Source organism: Eufriesea mexicana, unplaced genomic scaffold (genome assembly GCF_001483705.2).
Source record: "Eufriesea mexicana isolate 0111107269 unplaced genomic scaffold, ASM148370v2 scaffold76, whole genome shotgun sequence".
Classification (NCBI taxonomy): domain Eukaryota; kingdom Metazoa; phylum Arthropoda; class Insecta; order Hymenoptera; family Apidae; genus Eufriesea; species Eufriesea mexicana.
The window spans coordinates 2,973,896-2,992,509 of NW_016908289.1; the positions used below are offsets into that span (position 1 = coordinate 2,973,896).

Genomic DNA, 18,614 nt, shown 5'->3' on the forward strand with positions numbered 1-18,614 from the left:
ATAATAATAATTATTATTATTATTATTATTATTATAGTAATAATAATAATAATAATGATGATGATAATAATAATGTTAATAATAATAATATCCGTAGGCTATATATGTATATTATATTTACATAATTGATATTTTTTGTCTTGCTAGAATCTCGAATCATCGATATATTATGCAAATATCGTCGTAGCTCAGATCGTAAGAAAACACAATCTACGTCATCTACGTGCGCCTGTATAGTACCTAAACCTGAAAAAATAAATCGGTTATTCCCGACGAATGAAAAGCCTTGTCAGTTGAATCCTCCCGTCCATTTTCTAAGCGTTTCCGCCATCTTGTGCATCTTCCAATCAACACTTCAGTCATAACTTAACTTACAAGCTTTCTTTTATTTTTGTAATCTTTTTCGAACGCTAATGTTCATAAAGTTCATTCATTGCTAAGGGCAAATATGATCGACGGTATCGCAATTAAGGATTTTCCGTTTTCAACAATCCGACGTTTCTCCAACGATTCGCTTTTGGCCTCTTGTTAAAATGTAGGAATAGATTATTGTAGCTATAGCAATATTCGAAATTTTCTACTAGTTTCCTCCTACGCTGTTACAAAATTCAGATAAAATTGATCAATGTGTTCCTTTAATCGATCTAAAACATTTTTTCGTTTCGATCTACGGCTTTTGAACGATTCTAATTATCATCCTTCGTCTATCTGACATAGCTTCTAATTGTGTATAATCTCGTATAAAAATGGTTAAAATGGTTCACTCTTTGCTTTTTTAGTAAGATAATAGTTGATTTAAGGACGCTTGTGGTGCTTGACAATAATCGATCGGTAATTAAAGTTAATAAGGTAAGGATTAAAATACCGATGAACTCTTTTTTCCGATTCATTGCACTCCCTTCTATTTTTTTCTTTTAATTCCCTTTAAATGCTTCAAATATATAGCCTTTAAATAACTTAGTTCGGTACACTAATTTCCATTAATATATATCAATAATTCCCTAGGATTCACCAATGATTGCACACTCAATTTTCTAGTGAATTATCAGTTACAAATAATTCATTCTCTGGGGAATGATTTATTAAAAATTTTATAAATCGTGATTTTTTGAGCTTCATCAAAACAACCAGAAAAAGTTATTATGTGGAAATGATTAAAATTAATTGTAAAATTACAATGGTATAATATCGTTAAGAAGAATATTTAATTCAAAAATGATTTCAAATAATCCTTTAGCAGAGAAGAGTTATGTAACTAGAAGAAACCAACTTTTTGAGTCTGAATTTCAATTGAAACAAAGTAATACTAAAATTTATAGGTTAGATATCAATGGTAGAGTTAGGTAAATCTCAATGGAGATAGGTAAACTTACATTTACAACCGCAAAGAAATTTCTTATTTAGAAGCAAACATTATAGGTTAGATTATCCTTGCTTCGTAGCTGGATCTTGAATCCAAGATCTAAAGGTTCCTAATTGAAACACTTGACAAGATTTTTAGTTAGATACAATCAATAATTACGTTTACAAGCTACTTAGATTTGTTACCTTGGGACCATTTAGCTTTTATTACTTTATATAGCAACGTTAGTATAATATCTTTAAACTACGTAGCCTAATGAAATTTTCGGAAAAAATATTTGCAATCTTAATTCTGAATCAATCATAAGATCCTCAAGATTATAAACTTCTCTTATTTACAAGTTAAGTTTGGTTAATTTGGTAATAAGAATTAAGCAGTGAAACACTACAAGGTACTATTATCTCTAAGATGAAAATCAGAAAATTACGTGTATTTTCTTTAACACTGAGTTGGATCAGAAGAATCGAACGAAATGATAAATAAAATGTTTAATAGAAGGCACTATATACCGCGTGAATGAAAATCTGGTTGTCTTTCTGATTTGATTTCTCCATTTTCTTCATTCTTCCACTGTAAATCTCTCGAGTTTCTATAATTTTTCAAATTAATTCTCTACAATGGCGGGTAACCTCAAAAATTATATACCTTGCAGCAGTCATGACTCGCTTGCTTATTGAAATATACTTCTGCAGGGAGCAGTAGTGCACATGTCCAAATAAATATTATGAATATATTATGTTCCCATCGTTTTTACTGCTTTACACGGTATCTTGATTTCTCTCATTGGCAATTGGAAATATCTTACAGCTTAACTTCTTTTGAAAGCTTCATTTTTGCTTACTATGCTTCATTCGTGTTATTATGTTTCACTATAATAATGTAATAAAATAATTGTCATTAAGCAATTCATCATTAAACAAAGATTTACTCGAATAAAAATAAAATAAAGAAATTTTAATGAAGCATAATTTTTATCTTCTCTGCAATTAAATCCCGTTACAGAATATCAACCTGTTAAGAAAGACGTAATTTTCTAATTTGAAATTATTTTAATTATGAAATTAAAAATTAACGACCCCATTCAAAGTAACATCCTTCAAATTTATCATTATATTTATCATTCATGATTTAGTCTTCATAAAATGTATTTACATTCGCTTAAACGATCTGTAGCTTTTAATTCCTAATTACACTTCCGATTTTTTTCACGAAAACGATCTTAAAAAATCTTGTACATTGTTTTTACGAATTTTCACCACACAACGTTTTCGATCATATGAAATCTATTTTGTAAATCGATTACTATTCTTTATTACTATAGGATGTCCCAAAATTCACACAAAATTTGAATTTCGCGCCATTTGTGCGGTAAAGTGTTGCCAACAAAAAGAAAAAGACAGCGTGACAGCTGATAGTTCGGAATTATTAGAAATGAAGCGCTACACGAAAGAACAACACGTCTTCATCATTGTTAAGTAATATTTACAATTTTAAATTAAAAACCTGTTTCCTGTCGAAATTACTTTTTGCTTGAATTTTGGGACACCCTATATTTATTCATTGGTTATTTATCCTTTTCCTCATCTTGTAACGAACACAAAATCGGCTTGCAACTTTCTTTCTTTGCATGTTGCTTTTCTGAAAATCGTATTCTCTTCTTTGCTTTCAGTGATTAACCCTTTAGCTACGAAAGATGTTTACAAGGCGTAAACGGAAGACGTTTACAGGTTACGAATGAACAAAAATTTACCAGTTGATTCAAGTTTATTGCTCTGTGCGAAAAATATTATATAAACACATTCTAAAAATCGACAATTAATTTACCCGTGATGCATGGAGCCAGTATACAGGATGATCCGTTATTCATGATACAACGGACATTCCATCTCCTTTTTATCTCTAGTTGCACCATAAATAACATATCAACCCGTATACACCTGTAAGAAATTATTACGCGTTGGTTAGAGAAGTATGTATATATTAAATCTATTTAATATGACCATTTAAAATATGTCTATATCCCAATAAATAAAATACGTTCTATATCCCGAAACTGTGCGTGGCTAAAAAGCTGGTTAGCGGAAGAAACGCAGGCTATATAATACAAAGATACGATACACGTACATTCGTTATTCGCTAAAACGATCGCATTTCAAATCGGATATAGAGGATGTTCCAAAATTCATGCAAGAAGTAATTTTGATAGAAAACAAACTTTCATTATTTTTAGAATATTGCTCCACAATGAAGATGCATCGTCCTTTGGTACAGTCTCGATTTTTAATAACCCTGAACTGTCAGCTGTCATGCTGTCTTTTTTTTTCGTTGACAAAACTTTACCGCATGAATGGCGCAAAATTCAAATCTTCCGTGAATTTCGGGACATCTTTAACACCGTGCCACAAAGATAGCAAACAGAAAAATACCGAAACCAAGAGAGGCAGAGCGATGGGACGAACTTTAAAGCATAAACATGAACGTAAGTACAGTGTTAGTTGTTAATATGAAACAAAAGCTGTGCCAACCTAATTTATTGTCCTGTTACTATGTCAGAATGTACCACTGAGGACCTAAAAATGAAGATTTTGGAAGCATCAAAGTGAAGTCCAGCGAAACGAGTGGAATACTTCTGTGCCATCTCGCTACTCAGATTTTCCGTTACGCACAGCACGCAAATTTTAAACCAAGAGTGCGTTTATGTAGAACACGATGCCTGAGGTTTATAAGCTCCCTCTACTCTGATTCCGTCGCATAGAATCACGCGCCAATCACGTCTATATTAAAAAAAAACATTGACAAGTGAAAATAGAAGTGTGGCTATCAATAATGGTATCGATAGATATCGATATATCGAAATGTTATCAATATATCGATATATACACAATATTGTTAAAGCGAATAGAAGCAAGGTAGATACGATGATTACAATGCATTAATTGTACAAACATCATTCAAGATGTATCAATTTTTACCTTAACTTATTGTGGCAACGTATTTTTCCTAAATTATGTAGTTGAATATTTCGATTTTTTGGTTACGTTTAATTCTTTGAGGTTAGGTCGGTTAAAAACTGTCCCACCCTTTGCTTAGCTTTTTTTGCATAGTATTATGTCTCTTACTTATGATCTGTATGTATAGTTACTTTTTGTATATTATTACTATCGAGTAGTGTAATGTACAAGGAATACATATCAATAATGCTGTGCCAACTTCTATGGAAACTTTTAAACAGAAGGACAAGGTTACTATATAAATGTGCTGTCTGGGATAAGTTCAAGTAAAAATAAATTTTAAATGATTTTTTTACAATTAAATGCATTCTTTCTCAGTTGTATGTCGTCTTTAAAATATTGTTAAACTATCGATAACTTATCGACGATCGATAAACTGATCTTCATGTCAGAAAAGACGCTACACGTTAACTTGAAATTTATTCTTCCGTTTAGCATAAGTATATAATTCTGTTTTTCGTTCCACCAATAGTAACCGACCATCAATTCCACTAGTAATGGAGAATTACCACATGACGTCGTATACTCTATCGATGGACAAGACTTTTTATAGTTATATTATGTCAAACATTATATATGCACTAAATTACTAACATACACTAAATTTAGATTTAACATATTACTTTGTTATTAACTAGTATAGTTCATAGCTTATATTATATGCACTTAACACATTGCGGAAAAATCAAGAAAAAAATCAGTGATCAAGAGATAAATACATTCGCTGTCTTAGCTGAAATTATAGGTTATAAGAAGTTATTTCAATATTTTAATTGCGTAAGCCAGGAATGAGTGAAAATAATTCGATTTTTTATTACCTATGTGTCATGGATGACGGACATAATAAAATTATATAAGTATCTGTCGATAATTTATTTATTCTATGAGAGAATTAAATCTTTATTATTTTAAAATATATATTAAAATTTATATTCGACATTAAAACTTCATCCTGTTCTTATATTTTACTATTCTATTAGATTTCGTTATATTTTATATATATATATAGCACGCAATATATCTGTCTATAATTAGTAATGAATCATTAGATCCGCAATATGTTAACGAATTATAAGTCCTACCTAGCGAAACTCGTGTATGCAGTGATTTGACAGGTCAATGCGATAGGCTCATGGACGATACTTCTGATCTCCAGACGTATTCTTTCAGTTATGTAATTTTCGTCCTTTATACAGTGTCTTTGTGTTTCCCTTCAAAATAGAATACTTTTTTGTTCATCCTTTCAGCGGGTTTAGACCTTAATAGCAATTTACATAATCTTTAATATCTGAATCTTTTAGCCTCCAACGTAATAAAACCGTGTATAAATACATCGAGCAAAAGTGAAACTCGCAATGCGCATGACCAAACAAATTCTACATAATATCTTAGAGTTAAGAATTTTATTTTTCTTTGGCTCATCTCATTGACCGAATTGACTACAACAGCAGAAGTCTCGCCTTTTATAAGTAGCCTTTTAAAAACTTCACTTTTATGCGATAGACCTACAGATATTAAACGAAATTGCAATATATTACTATGATAAAACAACTTTTGTTCGAGATGTACTAAAAAATCAGTTATATTTGTAATATGTAGTTGAAAAAAATATATTGCGATCGCAAATATATCTCGGTTAAGAAATGTTTTTGGAAAGTTAGTTACAGGGTCGATGTTTTTGAGATATATGATCGAGGTATTATACGTGGTACTAGATGTCGTTGCATCAAGTAACCACCATTTAATGCTTCGATTTACAACCACGTTATATTTATTCTATCGATATATCTTGACGATTAACTTCCAAATAATGTTCCGTACATAATAAATCGTTATTTCTTTTAGAACCTACCATAGCTAAAGGGTTAAATACGAGACTATGAAATACGAAGGAGAATTTTTCGTGTCACATTCAAATGTAGTAATTATAATACCTTCGTGTTTACTCTTGGTCATAAAAAGAGGGGAAAATATGGACGAGTGATTTTAGGTAATTTGAAACAAAATTAGAAAGTAATTTCATTCAACTTATTCAGTGCTATTATAATTATTGGGAGAAGATACATAAATAATCACTTTTATACAAATAAAATAATGTAAGTGAGAAAATGAAATTGAAAAAAGGTCTTATGGCTAATTCTTAATGGTCGCCATACTTCCGTAATCGAAATTTTCAGTATAGCGAGTTGTGCATAAAATTGCTCACTGACAGTTTTTCCTCTTACATAGCACTGAACGTGTTAAAGAGACGGAACACATTAAACAATATTTTCTTTTTATAGAACTATCTTGTCCCATATACTCGAAACGGAAATTATGGAATATCGAAAATGGAGTTTCTCACGTTATCAATAAAACTTGATTCGATCATGCCTAAAATCGATTACAATGCACCCAAACATTATCGGTATATGAAAGATTAATTCTCAATTCTAAAAAAGAACCCTAAATTATTTACATCTCGCCTTGTTTATCTAACGTTAAACATACCGCTATAAGTATAACATGCTAACAACAATCTTTTTTTCATTTTAATAAATTTTTTTCTTGGATCGATTATAACTAAGCAAACAAAACGAACATACTTAAAAAAAAAAAAAGAAAAAAAAGGGTCAGAAATTGTTAAGATATAAATACACCATATATACATCTACAAGTACAAGAACAATAATGGAGAGATCGAGATACAAACAAAAAAAGGAAAAAATCAAGTTGGAGGTTTAATCTTCGCGTAAAAAGAGGTATAATTTATAAAACAGTTCTCCTTTTTCCAATTCTGGTTTTCTACAATCGACGATCTCTAACCTGTGTAAGTGTATCATTTAGTATAACCATTAAATGTAAGATTAACGTATCTTAGCAATATATATGCATATGAGTAATAATATAAAAATTTGCAATATATATAGTGCACTTTTTTTTTCTTTCATCCCTTTACAAGATATTCACCTGATGAGGCAGTTTTAAGGACTTCCAATAAAAATTATGTACAATATTCTACAATATCGTCGTTCGTATAAAAGAAGGTTTCTCTTTTGAGGTTATGCTCGGAAACATGGATTTGTTTTCCGACTAGTTTTAACCTTCTGTCGTATTATTTCGCGAAATTCATTCGATCTCGTTCTATTTTCTTGAAAATTAATTGTAAATAAATTCTCAATGAGATTAAGCTTCATCGTTCGTTATATTTTACTCGTAAACCTAATATACGATAACTCATTAACACTTTGACTGTCAGAATTGTAACGAAAAAATGGTGGCATTTAATACTTCACATATATCCTTTCCCATATTTAGCAACAGTGAAGCTTTCAATAAGCATATATAGATATATAGAAGGAACAAAGGTCCAGATCCCACATTCTACATTTCGTATAGTACATTCGTGCACAACGCTTCTTTTTAGTATCCTTGCTAACTTTTCGCGATCGCAAAAATCGTATAGTACAATTGGTTGCTTTAAAATCGAAGAAATCTTAGAGATCCCGTTATTATTTTATCTTAAATTCTCTCGAACACTTCACTTTTGCTTTACTAAGCGATTTATCGTCGTAGTACAACCACGGTGCTAATTAATCCGTACGTGATAATTATTTAAATAAAAATAGAATAACGAATCATAATCGTCGTAATTTTTCATCTCTTCGTAAACGAAGGAAAATTCTATCATGGAGAATTAATTTATTAACAAGCATAGCTTCTTGATCAGGAACTCCTGTTCGACGGATTTATAATCCTCTGTTATGCTACAGTGCTATTCAAACTTCCGACTGAAATGTGATTTTCTCACATGTACTACAAGTGGAAGGAGAATAAACTACGACGGTAATTTCACTGGTAAATAATGCTGTACAGTCTAAAAAATATAGCTTTACATGGTAAACGTCAGCAAGAGTGGATATATCGTGTACAGCAATGCCCTCTTAATTGTCGCGCGTCTCGCCCGTTTAATCGTCGCGGGTTTATCTCCGCCAATTCTTGCAACTACTTCTGCTACTTTCTTCTATTTCGTTCATAATAAATCTTTCTTTTCCTTGAGAACATCTCTTTGAAATATCTACCCGCCCGAATAACTGTCGCGCCGCAGACTGTGCGACAGTTAAACGAATACTGCTGTAATACGTTACAACAAAACAAACGTTTTGTCCAGGCTAACGTAACTTGAAATAAAAATGGCAGAACTACAAATTATGCTATTCAATTATACAAGGCTCCTACAAAATCAGCGATATTCAAATTAGCGCTATTTAAACGATGGCTCAGGAACCTTCGCACCAATCCCATTTCAATTCGCACTATCAAGGAAACCATAAGATATTAGAGAAGTGACCAGCTGACATGCAAAGTATAACAGATATAATGGCACATACACGACATGACGAATAAGATGAGTACAGTTATAGGAACCTGAGAGAACTAGGACCTGAAATTTTGGGAACCTGAAATTAGATTTGTCTCGATTTCTTGAAAAATAGAAAACGTTCCATACGTTATCGAATAATTGCATTAACTAGCGATTTATCGTATAACTTCGTCGTATTATAAAACTTACTGTCATTTATGTTTCTAATCTTGTTTGCAATGAACCCACCTTTTTAAAACCGTGAACTATGTTCGTAAAATTGGTTCGAAATTAAGCAGATTACTCTCCTAGGATTTACACGGGTTTAAAAATAAGCTTGAAAAATTGAAACGAACAATGCTACTTTTTAGGAATCCTCAATTTGGTAGCCGGGTAAGCGATCACTGTTTATCTATCGAGGAATCGAATGACTCGTCTTAATGGGATTGGTATTCACGGGACCAACGATGGGACCAACTTTGATTCTGCTACGTTATATTTAGTCGCCTATATATCTACGTACATATGCTTCTTAAGTGCTAGTTTATTTAGTTGCATTGCATAATTATACAAATTTCAATCAAGCTTAATTGCCTATTTACAGCAATCATTAATCCTTAATTTGCAAACCAAGTTGGGCAACTACAGCCAATTATAATCTTCCCAATTGGAAGCGAATAAAATTCAAATTACAGAAAGTTTAGTACCGAAAATCGGTCATTAGGGACTAAATGAAATCGTCATTCGAATATGGCTAACGAGGCAATCAAAGTGTTAACAGAAAAATATCCTCCATCTGTTTGGAAATCTCATCAAGGATGAATTTATAAGATACATTTCCAATTTCTTGCAAGCATACAACAAATTGCTTTCAGTCATCATGCATACACACGATCTCCTCTATCTGTCTTTAACAATCGTGCTTAAACGATAAAACAACAAAAGAACAATAACAAAAAAAAGGTGCTCGCGATGTACATATTACTTAACATCAAGGTACCGGATGTTCGGTGCAAAATTATTTGAAAATATAATCACGACAGAGGAATGAAATTGAAAAAGAACGACGATCGATCTTTAACGATAGTTATCATTACTTCTAACTTAAGTTTGATTAAGTCTACGATCATACCATTTTCTTTTTTTTGTTCTAGCAATACGCCTTTTTTTTAATTTAAATTGAATCACTCGCTTAGAAGCTAGCTTTAGTTTAGTCCTATATCGCCATGTAGGAAATAGCAAAATAGAAACTACGAACACGTTTTATATACACAAGACATCCGTCTAATTGCGGCTCCCTTCGTTCATCTACGGCATGTTTTTCTCCTGGCACCATTTTCTCTACTAGCATTCATTTTCATGCTTACTGTCTGTTTGTGCTAATCGATCTTCGTCCGTTTAAGATTGCTAAATGTACCATTTTTGTCTTTGTTTCTATTTTTATTCTTCTCTATTGCATTTGTTCTTCTTATCGTTGGTACCATATATATTATTTTGATAGCAATTGTAAGTGTAGTTTCTCACTTTACGTAATTCATATCATAAAATTAGCATTTTCGTTGATATAACCGTGGGGAGATTTTAACTTTAAAAAGTATCGATAAATGTTTTCTCGCGTTAAAACGAAATAGTGAATTGATCTATAATGATGGTTTCAAAAATGCTAAAATGTTACTGAAGACCAAATGTTGGTAATTCTGGTACGAACGTGTGAAACATTAATGAAGTTGAAATAGATTTTCATTTCAATTTCAACGAATTGAAATAAATAATTGAATTTTTGAATATCTAATTTGGAAAATATAGAAGTAGTTTTAAGAAGTTTTGCCTTAAGTACAAATTACAAAAGCCAAATGAACTCGGTGAGTTACAGAATACTGAGCATAAAAGACAGAAACAGAAACAATAGGTGCTTTTACAAACTATAATTTAGCTTCTACGCAGAGTTGTCTGAAATCAGCTGTTTGAAAATTGACTGTCTATTTTAATCGTAATACTGAAGCTATTTTTTAAGGTTTAGACCAGTGCAAAAAATAGATTACTTATTAAAATGTAACTCACCATAAATAATAGTAAATAAATATAACAGAAACACATGATTTAAGAGAAATAATAAAACATTCTGTAATTACATTATAAAAAAAAGACAAAAAAAAATTATAAATTATTGTTATTGCAAAAGTATCATGTAGCATACAAAATTCTAATTTGATATGATCGTGATGCATTGTTTAAGGGGTTATTTGGTTTCACGAAATAAGGATTATTACCCCACGAGAATTTTTCTCAAAAATACTATTAAAAATAATTATATCATTTTTATGTTAAGATATAGGTTATATATCTGTATATAGGTAATACGATACACGAATTAAATATCATTATTTTTTGTTACTAATACAAAGAACGCTTTATTCCCTTAAAAAGATAAATTATTTATTATTTAGAACACTATTATATTAATTATCTGATTTCTAGTATATAATAAAGATTATAAAAAATGTTGTAATAAAATCGTATATACAATAAAAAAAGACATTACTTTTATGCACATACAAGAAATTATTTTTTTATGTAATAAATTATTTATATTGATAAATATAACAAATAATACAATTATCTTTAATTCTTTTCTCAAAAAGTTTCCAAGGAATACCTAATTCTTACTCGTGAAACGATGCAACCCCTTTAAAAGGAATAATATAACCTTTCATGCTTTAACGCGTTTCGAGTGCTTATCACAAGCATAATGTTAATTCGAACGGACATAGGAACTGTAATATAATCACCACTGTCGATACATGAGCACAGTTATTTTTTCTTTAGTTAGTATGAGGTCAAACTTTTCAAAAATTGATACGCAACTTATGAAAACTTACACAATCATATGCAAATCTTTTAACTATACTTTAGTTAAAAAGACAACAAGAATTCGATTAAATATATTATCAGCTAAAGTGACTAAACCGAAGCTCATCGACATGATATAATTTATAATTTAATAATAAAATCGTAGATGACTGAAAAATTGTAATATAGAAATTGTAAGATTCAGTTTTCAATTGAAATCCAGTTGAGGCAAAAATTCAAAAGGAAGACAATGAGAAAAAATAGAAAGAATATAGACAACATGGAGAGCATAATATTAGTACTCCATGTTTTGTATCTACATAATATTGTTTAGAAGGTTGTACCAATAGTTTTGATAAAAATAAGTCACTCTATTTAACAATTTCAGTGTAGAATAAAGATCACAATTATAATTTAAAAATTCCTATTATCATCTTAAATAATTCACAGGTAAATTCATGAATAATCATAAAGGCTGCATTGGCCTTTTAGAAAATACATACTCTCAGCCTATTATTTATTTAAATGAGGTTGAATAATATCATTCTACACTTAAATAGTTAATATATTACACTCAAAACATTTATTTTGTTTGACAATCACCATTTTCTACCTTTAACAAAACTTTCAACATGCAAACAATTTGTAGGCAACGTTTATCAATCATACGAAATAGGGAACTGTTGGTACACCATACAATATTTTCACTAAATTGCTGATGAAAATTATGAACACATTATTCATTTTTAAAGATGGTAACAAAATCGATTTTCCTCTGAAAATAAGATCAGAGAAGTCATATATCACGTTTTTCTTAGTAAGAATCATTTTAAATAATCATTGACTCATTCTACTATAAAACATCTTATACTTTGCTTTTTTTTGGAAATGATTTTCTGCTTTTTCTCTTGAGCCTTCGATAACATGAGAAAATTTCGCATGATAAATCGAAAATTCAATATTATTTGTTATTTCATGCATTCACACAAATTTTCTCAATGGCTTCTGGCTAAAGAGAACTCGGACGAAGTTCGATGTAACCCATTAAATTTCAGGCACAATCAGATTCCACTTAAGGCCACTGAAAAAAAGAAATAAATTTCGTAGGATTCCATCAGTTTGGACAGCCTGATATTATGTCTTTAATTAAATTGTTGCTAACTACTTGAACATTGTCGAACTTTTCTTTTATGCGTTTAAATAACAATTAGGTTGATTATTAGTGAACATTGTTTGTATCATGAACAACATACAAAAATAAAACTCTTTGGAGCGCGTGTTTATAAAAATAAAAGGAAAAGAACCAAACATCAACATAAAAATTATAAAATGCTTCATAACTGAGCCTTGACATTTTGTGTGTTTCTCTCCTTATTAACTCTCACCAAAACGTTAATACATAATTTGAGAATGAAGAAATGCTCAAATTAAAAAGTAGTATGAATGTTCATTTAACGAAAGGTGATCTTATAAAGCATAGGCACTATAAACTATGATGCAATTTTGTATGTAAAACATGAATAACAGAAAGAATGTTTGGCAGTAAAATAAAAACTCTCTCTTTTTGTAACTCCAACTATTATGTTTGCAAAACAATGTTCACAATATGTTGACTCAGTGCGTGACTAGTACATTAAAAGACAAGAATAAATCTGTAGAATCTCCAGGCACTTGTATGTAATTTAATGTCGACTTCTCAAAATATTTTATTGTAAATCACGTAGTTAACCAAAGATCGTCGATAAAGAAGTTACCAGAATGATCCAGCCATTCATGTTTGAAAATACCTTTATCATAAATCAAATCTTCAATTTATGCTTCCTTTCTTAAATAACTTAATTGGTCTGAATTCATTAATGCTTTGTTAATGTCAGAATGATTGTTTCACTGGATGCTAAAGCACAAAGAGCAATTTTGCTTATCTTTAAAATTCTAGCTAGTCTAACTACACATTCTTATATTATCACTTAACTATAATTTCTATGTATCTTAATTTTTAAATCTGTTAATTTTTTTAATCAATTGGATGCATTCGTTGTATAATGAAAAATAACACCTAATCAGCAAAACTCAAGAACTTCCTACTTTTTCTATTTGTCCTAAAAATTCTTTTATCAGTATCAACTGGAAAGCTTTTCACATTTAATTTTTTGTAAAATTCTGTACAACCTTTATTGGAAATTTCATTTAATGATTTCTAGTTTCTCCAATTATAAAAAATCCAGTTCTTTTGAATATGGTATCTAACATTACTAGACTTATGCTGTTATTGCTTGATGATCAGAAATAAAACTGGTAATATCAACTAGAGAATAACATTTGTCCACCAGTTGTAAGAAAATGACTGTCAGAATAGCAAAAGGACAAAAAATAACAATAGACTCTTTCTAACACTTTTAAGTAATCCCTATTCCTAGCAAAAGAACACAGAATATGACAAGCACGTACAAATAAACATTATAATTGGTATATTATGTTTGTAATTTTCAATTCTATGTATAAGAATGTTATAATGTATCAGAAGTCGAAGTTGAACCTTAGAAATATAATTAAAATCCTTATAATAAAAAAAAAAGGAAAAAGAAAAAGAAATTATTCGAAATTACATATTACTAGTCTATAAAATATAAAAAGAGAAACAATTAAATTACTTTGCCAATAAAAACTGAATTTTAATTGTTGATAATGAGAAATAAAATAAACTAAAAATTGTATGCTTAAAAGCAAAATGATATTGTTCATTCTAAGTATTATGCTGCAATTGCCATTATATTTTTTCTCCCCTATAGCATTCAACTTTCTACGTAACATTACCAATATTAACAGATTTACATGCATCTTATTAAAGAAACAGCTTTATAAATTTCTATGCATAAAATATAATATTTCATTGTGCACCGGCCACGAACTGAGTATATTTCATGTGTCAATATGATATTTACAATGGCTTTATACAACCACATTTCCATTTTCACTTTAATTCGCACGAGATGTCTTTAAAAGATTTACTTGATTTAGAACTTAGTGCAACCCATTGAGCATTGAAATTGTTTAAGAGTTCAATCACTGTTTTACTAGATAGTCTAACACGTACCATGATTTTCTGAAGTATTTACTTACATCAAAATGATCTTCTAGAATTTTCATTCACAATTAATTAAGTGATTTGTTTTACAAATTACACAATATTTATGCGAATGTAGTGCTAGGTATTCAGAGCGGTGAATACTGAAACATATGTTCGTGATGTTTCTCGAAATCAAAACACAAATATCGCAAAAATATTTATACATTTAACAACGAAGCTTTTGATTTTCTTCAACTATTAATAACGCGATTGAAAGTTTGAATTTTAGGTAAATCTTTATAATGAAAATATTACTATTCATTATATTTTTAAAGAGATGAATTTTATATAATAGTTATAATAAAAATAACAATTTATAATGAAATAAAGAAATTCATACACGTTTACCAATTGTTAACATTAATTTGAAATCAAGTTGGTTTCTTCATATTAATGAAACACAAAGAAACATGTCCATATTAATCCGTAAGCAAGGTATCAGATTTTAAGATTCAATGCGTATTAAACATTTAATATCATTGAATATGAGAATTGTAAAAAAATTTACTGATGAGTGATCAACTCCTGTGCAACCATTCGATAAACTGGAGCTTCATTTTTTCAGTATTCTATATCAAATATTACAGTTTTGGTATCTCAATTGTTTTCTTCTATGAATGAAAAAGCAAATTTTGCAAAGAATGATAATAATGCCGACATACATTCATACATTGTATACTTCAGAGACCTTATTCTTTCTCTCCTAGTGGAAACTTCATTCGAACAAACATTTTAAACGAACACACGAATTTATCGACAATATGAAATATGCACACTAACGTGCCTGATTTCTTTATATGCTCATTCATTCTGGGCCCCTCTCTTTTTCTTGCTACGATTTTAGCGGGAGTATCTTAATGGATGAACTGAGCAGAGTTTAATTCGAGTGTAGTACATCCCTGATATAAGCAAGATTATCCGAATATATGTATATTCGTAAATAAAACCTTAACGGACTACCTTAAAAACAGCGCGATGAACTTCTCTCAGGGACGAAGGTGCTTCTCACCTTTGCCTATAGTGTGTTTCGTTATTTTTTCCTAACAATCTTCAACGTCAAAGATGCGTTGATCGATTAATCGTTTTATATACAGAAAGTTTTGTGCTCATTCTTTCATACGTTCTAGTACATTGTGTACTCTTGTATTACTTTTCAAACGAGATGTTCCCTTTCTTAGAACAAATATTATTTCTATTCCAGGAGCGACACACTTATCCATTTTAGCAAATCGAGTAAGTGCTTATGCACTTACCCTTCGGTTTCAAGCTGATCTCACTTTTGAGAAATCGATGTGTTATCCGCCTTGATCGTCACCGACTTCATCTGCTCGGATTTTAAGGTTGCCTGTAAACGATCTCTAGCAGTATTTTGAGGTTTTCCACTCACTTCCTGGGTCTTCATACATGAGCCAGAATTTTGTCTGCTTCGTGGTTGCTGTTGTTTACTTAAGTCTCGTTGACTATTGGATGAAGAAGAAGCGACGTCGTTTCGTCTTCTGGAATGGCCTAATCTCCCAGAGCCAAATGAACCAGCTCTGTTTCGAAACTGCGAAAGATTCATTGAGTCCACGCGAGATTTTTGTGCTGTAGCATTATTTTCAGAACTTGAGGTTGGTAGTGTTACGGTACTGGAGCCTCCAGATAATCGACGAACTCTATTGATTGGCGAGATATCGCCATCACCTGCACTTTCTGATACACTTCTGTTTCGTCTTTTTGCAGCTTGAGATCGAGAATTTGCAGCAAATCCTTGTAGCATTTCATTTATTTGAGGCTGTAACAAATGAAAATGTTATTTAATGGAATTATACATCAAACTCAAAAATTATAAGTAACTTTTCATATTCAGAAAAGCTCTATAAAAAAATGTCATGGTATGTAATGGTAATAAATTAATGCCAACGCATACAGACATTATATGCATTTTTTTAATAAACTTTCTATGAAAATATTAAATTGTATTAATTCTGGGTCAGCTTGTTTCTTTTTTTGTTTTTAATAAAAAACAAATTTATGAATTGGATAAACAATAAAAAAATTCCTTTTCAATGAAATCAATATATTCAGATTCATTGAGACATTCGTGCCAAGACAAACATTTTTTGTAATATTTTAAATCTAGATAAGAACATTATACTATTTGATATATGTTTAATTAGGGGACAGTTGTATTGATTTTTTGACATTTTAATCTTTTCTTGAGTTTATTTTTATTTGAAAATAATACTATACAATATTTTTTTTTACTTATAATTTTACTTTCCTTTGTTACTGTGGACAATTGTTAATCTACCTGACACAAAATGTGTTAATTATCTTTTATGCTTAAATTAAATATTTACCTCAACTACTCTGAAATCTTCAATGCTCTTAAATTTGGACAAATACTCTTGTAATTTAGGATCTACTTGAAGTTGATCAGAATGTTTATAATACTTTAGGAAAGCCCAGAATTTTTCTAAACCATACAGTTGACCTAAAACATAAAATACAATATTATTACTTTATTTAAAACGAACAATTACTTTCGATTTAATTAATGAGTGTTTGTTGCTACGTTAAATACCACACACGAGATGAATCATTCTCGCGGTATCAACTGAACATTTCATTTACTTTAGCACAAATTTACCATTTAACTAACAAACATTGTCATAGTTAAATAACCTATTATGTGCATCATGTTTCATGTTGCATAAAAAAAATTCACTAACCACTTTCGTAATCCTGTATCGTTTCGACTTGAAAGTCTTTGTAAAGGTGATGTCTGAATCTTTTCTCCAAACCGTAACTATAAAATCTGAAAAGACATTCTAAACCATATCGATAACCTTCGGAGGCATCTTCTTTGGCTACAGTCCTGAATTCTTCATACATAGTACGATTGAAATTTTCCCGCAAAAAGAATGACCAAAAACGGAAAAGTGTGTTCATTTCTTGAGACTGACCGATTCCAAGCCTCTTACGTTCTGAAATAACATAAACATGATTAATATTCGTGTACCTAAACTAATTATATTTTATATATCTATTAAAATATTTTCAGATCCTCTTTTCTCTTCATAATTATTTCTCAGCCGGGAAAAGAAGACAAAAATAAAATAATTCATCATCATGTATATTATTTTATATATATATATATGCATTGTATATCATAAAAATGTGATCATTTATGTTGTTGATCACGTAACAGAAATTAATTCATTAAAACTCATATGAGATCTCAATAGATTTTTTAATTTTAATGATAGATCCGATTTCAACATTAGTAAACAAAGTTTTAAGATCTATTTGTCAAAGCTAATAGTCATAATATGATTAACTACTATTCAGACATACAATAATTAATTTATTACACGTACGTTTAATTCATTTATAAAATAATAAAATATTTTCTTTTACTACTTTTGCGATATATTTGATTTAGTAAAAAAAAATTCGTTTACCTTTTAAGCAACGTGTATGATATTTGTGATAGACTTGCTGTGTAAAACCGTTCTCTTTTAGAAGAGCATGACTCGGATGATGGAAAGTGGGCAAAGGCTGTGGTGCACTTCCGTAACTACTTGCTAGGTAACCTTCATTTGGACTTGTTCCAGCACTACTTCTACAAAACACAAATAAAATATTTTCAAATAAAGAATTATTAAAATCTATTTCCTTAATTATTATTTAGTGTTTTGTTACTGTAAACTTACCCAGTAGAATATGTGCGTGGTCGATGTTCCCGAACATCCATAATCCAACCAACGTGATGTTCAACAGGAGGATTATTGCTGTGTCTTGTTTTTCGTTTTCGTGGTGTCCTGGGATCAACCGAAGGTTCATCTTTTACTACCGCAAAGAAGCGAGGAACCACCCCTCGTCTACCACTTCTACTAAATCTTGATTTGTCATTCCAGTGACTTTTATCTACACGAC

General features: G+C 30.3%; 1 protein-coding gene across 5 annotated transcripts in view; it reads right to left on the reverse strand.

Moving 5' to 3' along the window:
• The window catches only part of larp (La related protein), a 36,108-nt gene that overhangs the window by 1,636 nt on the left and 15,858 nt on the right, over positions 1–18,614 (reverse strand). For 4 of the 5 annotated variants that reach the window (XM_017910657.1, XM_017910656.1, XM_017910655.1 and 1 more), the window contains exons 14-18: positions 18,392–18,614; positions 18,140–18,300; positions 17,408–17,662; positions 17,036–17,169; positions 15,947–16,467 (exon numbers count right to left, since the gene is read on the reverse strand). In XM_017910657.1, the coding sequence (XP_017766146.1) occupies positions 15,967–16,467; positions 17,036–17,169; positions 17,408–17,662; positions 18,140–18,300; positions 18,392–18,614 (1,274 nt within the window). In that variant the 3' untranslated portion in view covers positions 15,947–15,966. The remainder of the gene's footprint in view (positions 1–15,946; positions 16,468–17,035; positions 17,170–17,407; positions 17,663–18,139; positions 18,301–18,391) is intronic. The other variant, XM_017910658.1, reaches the window with a different exon arrangement.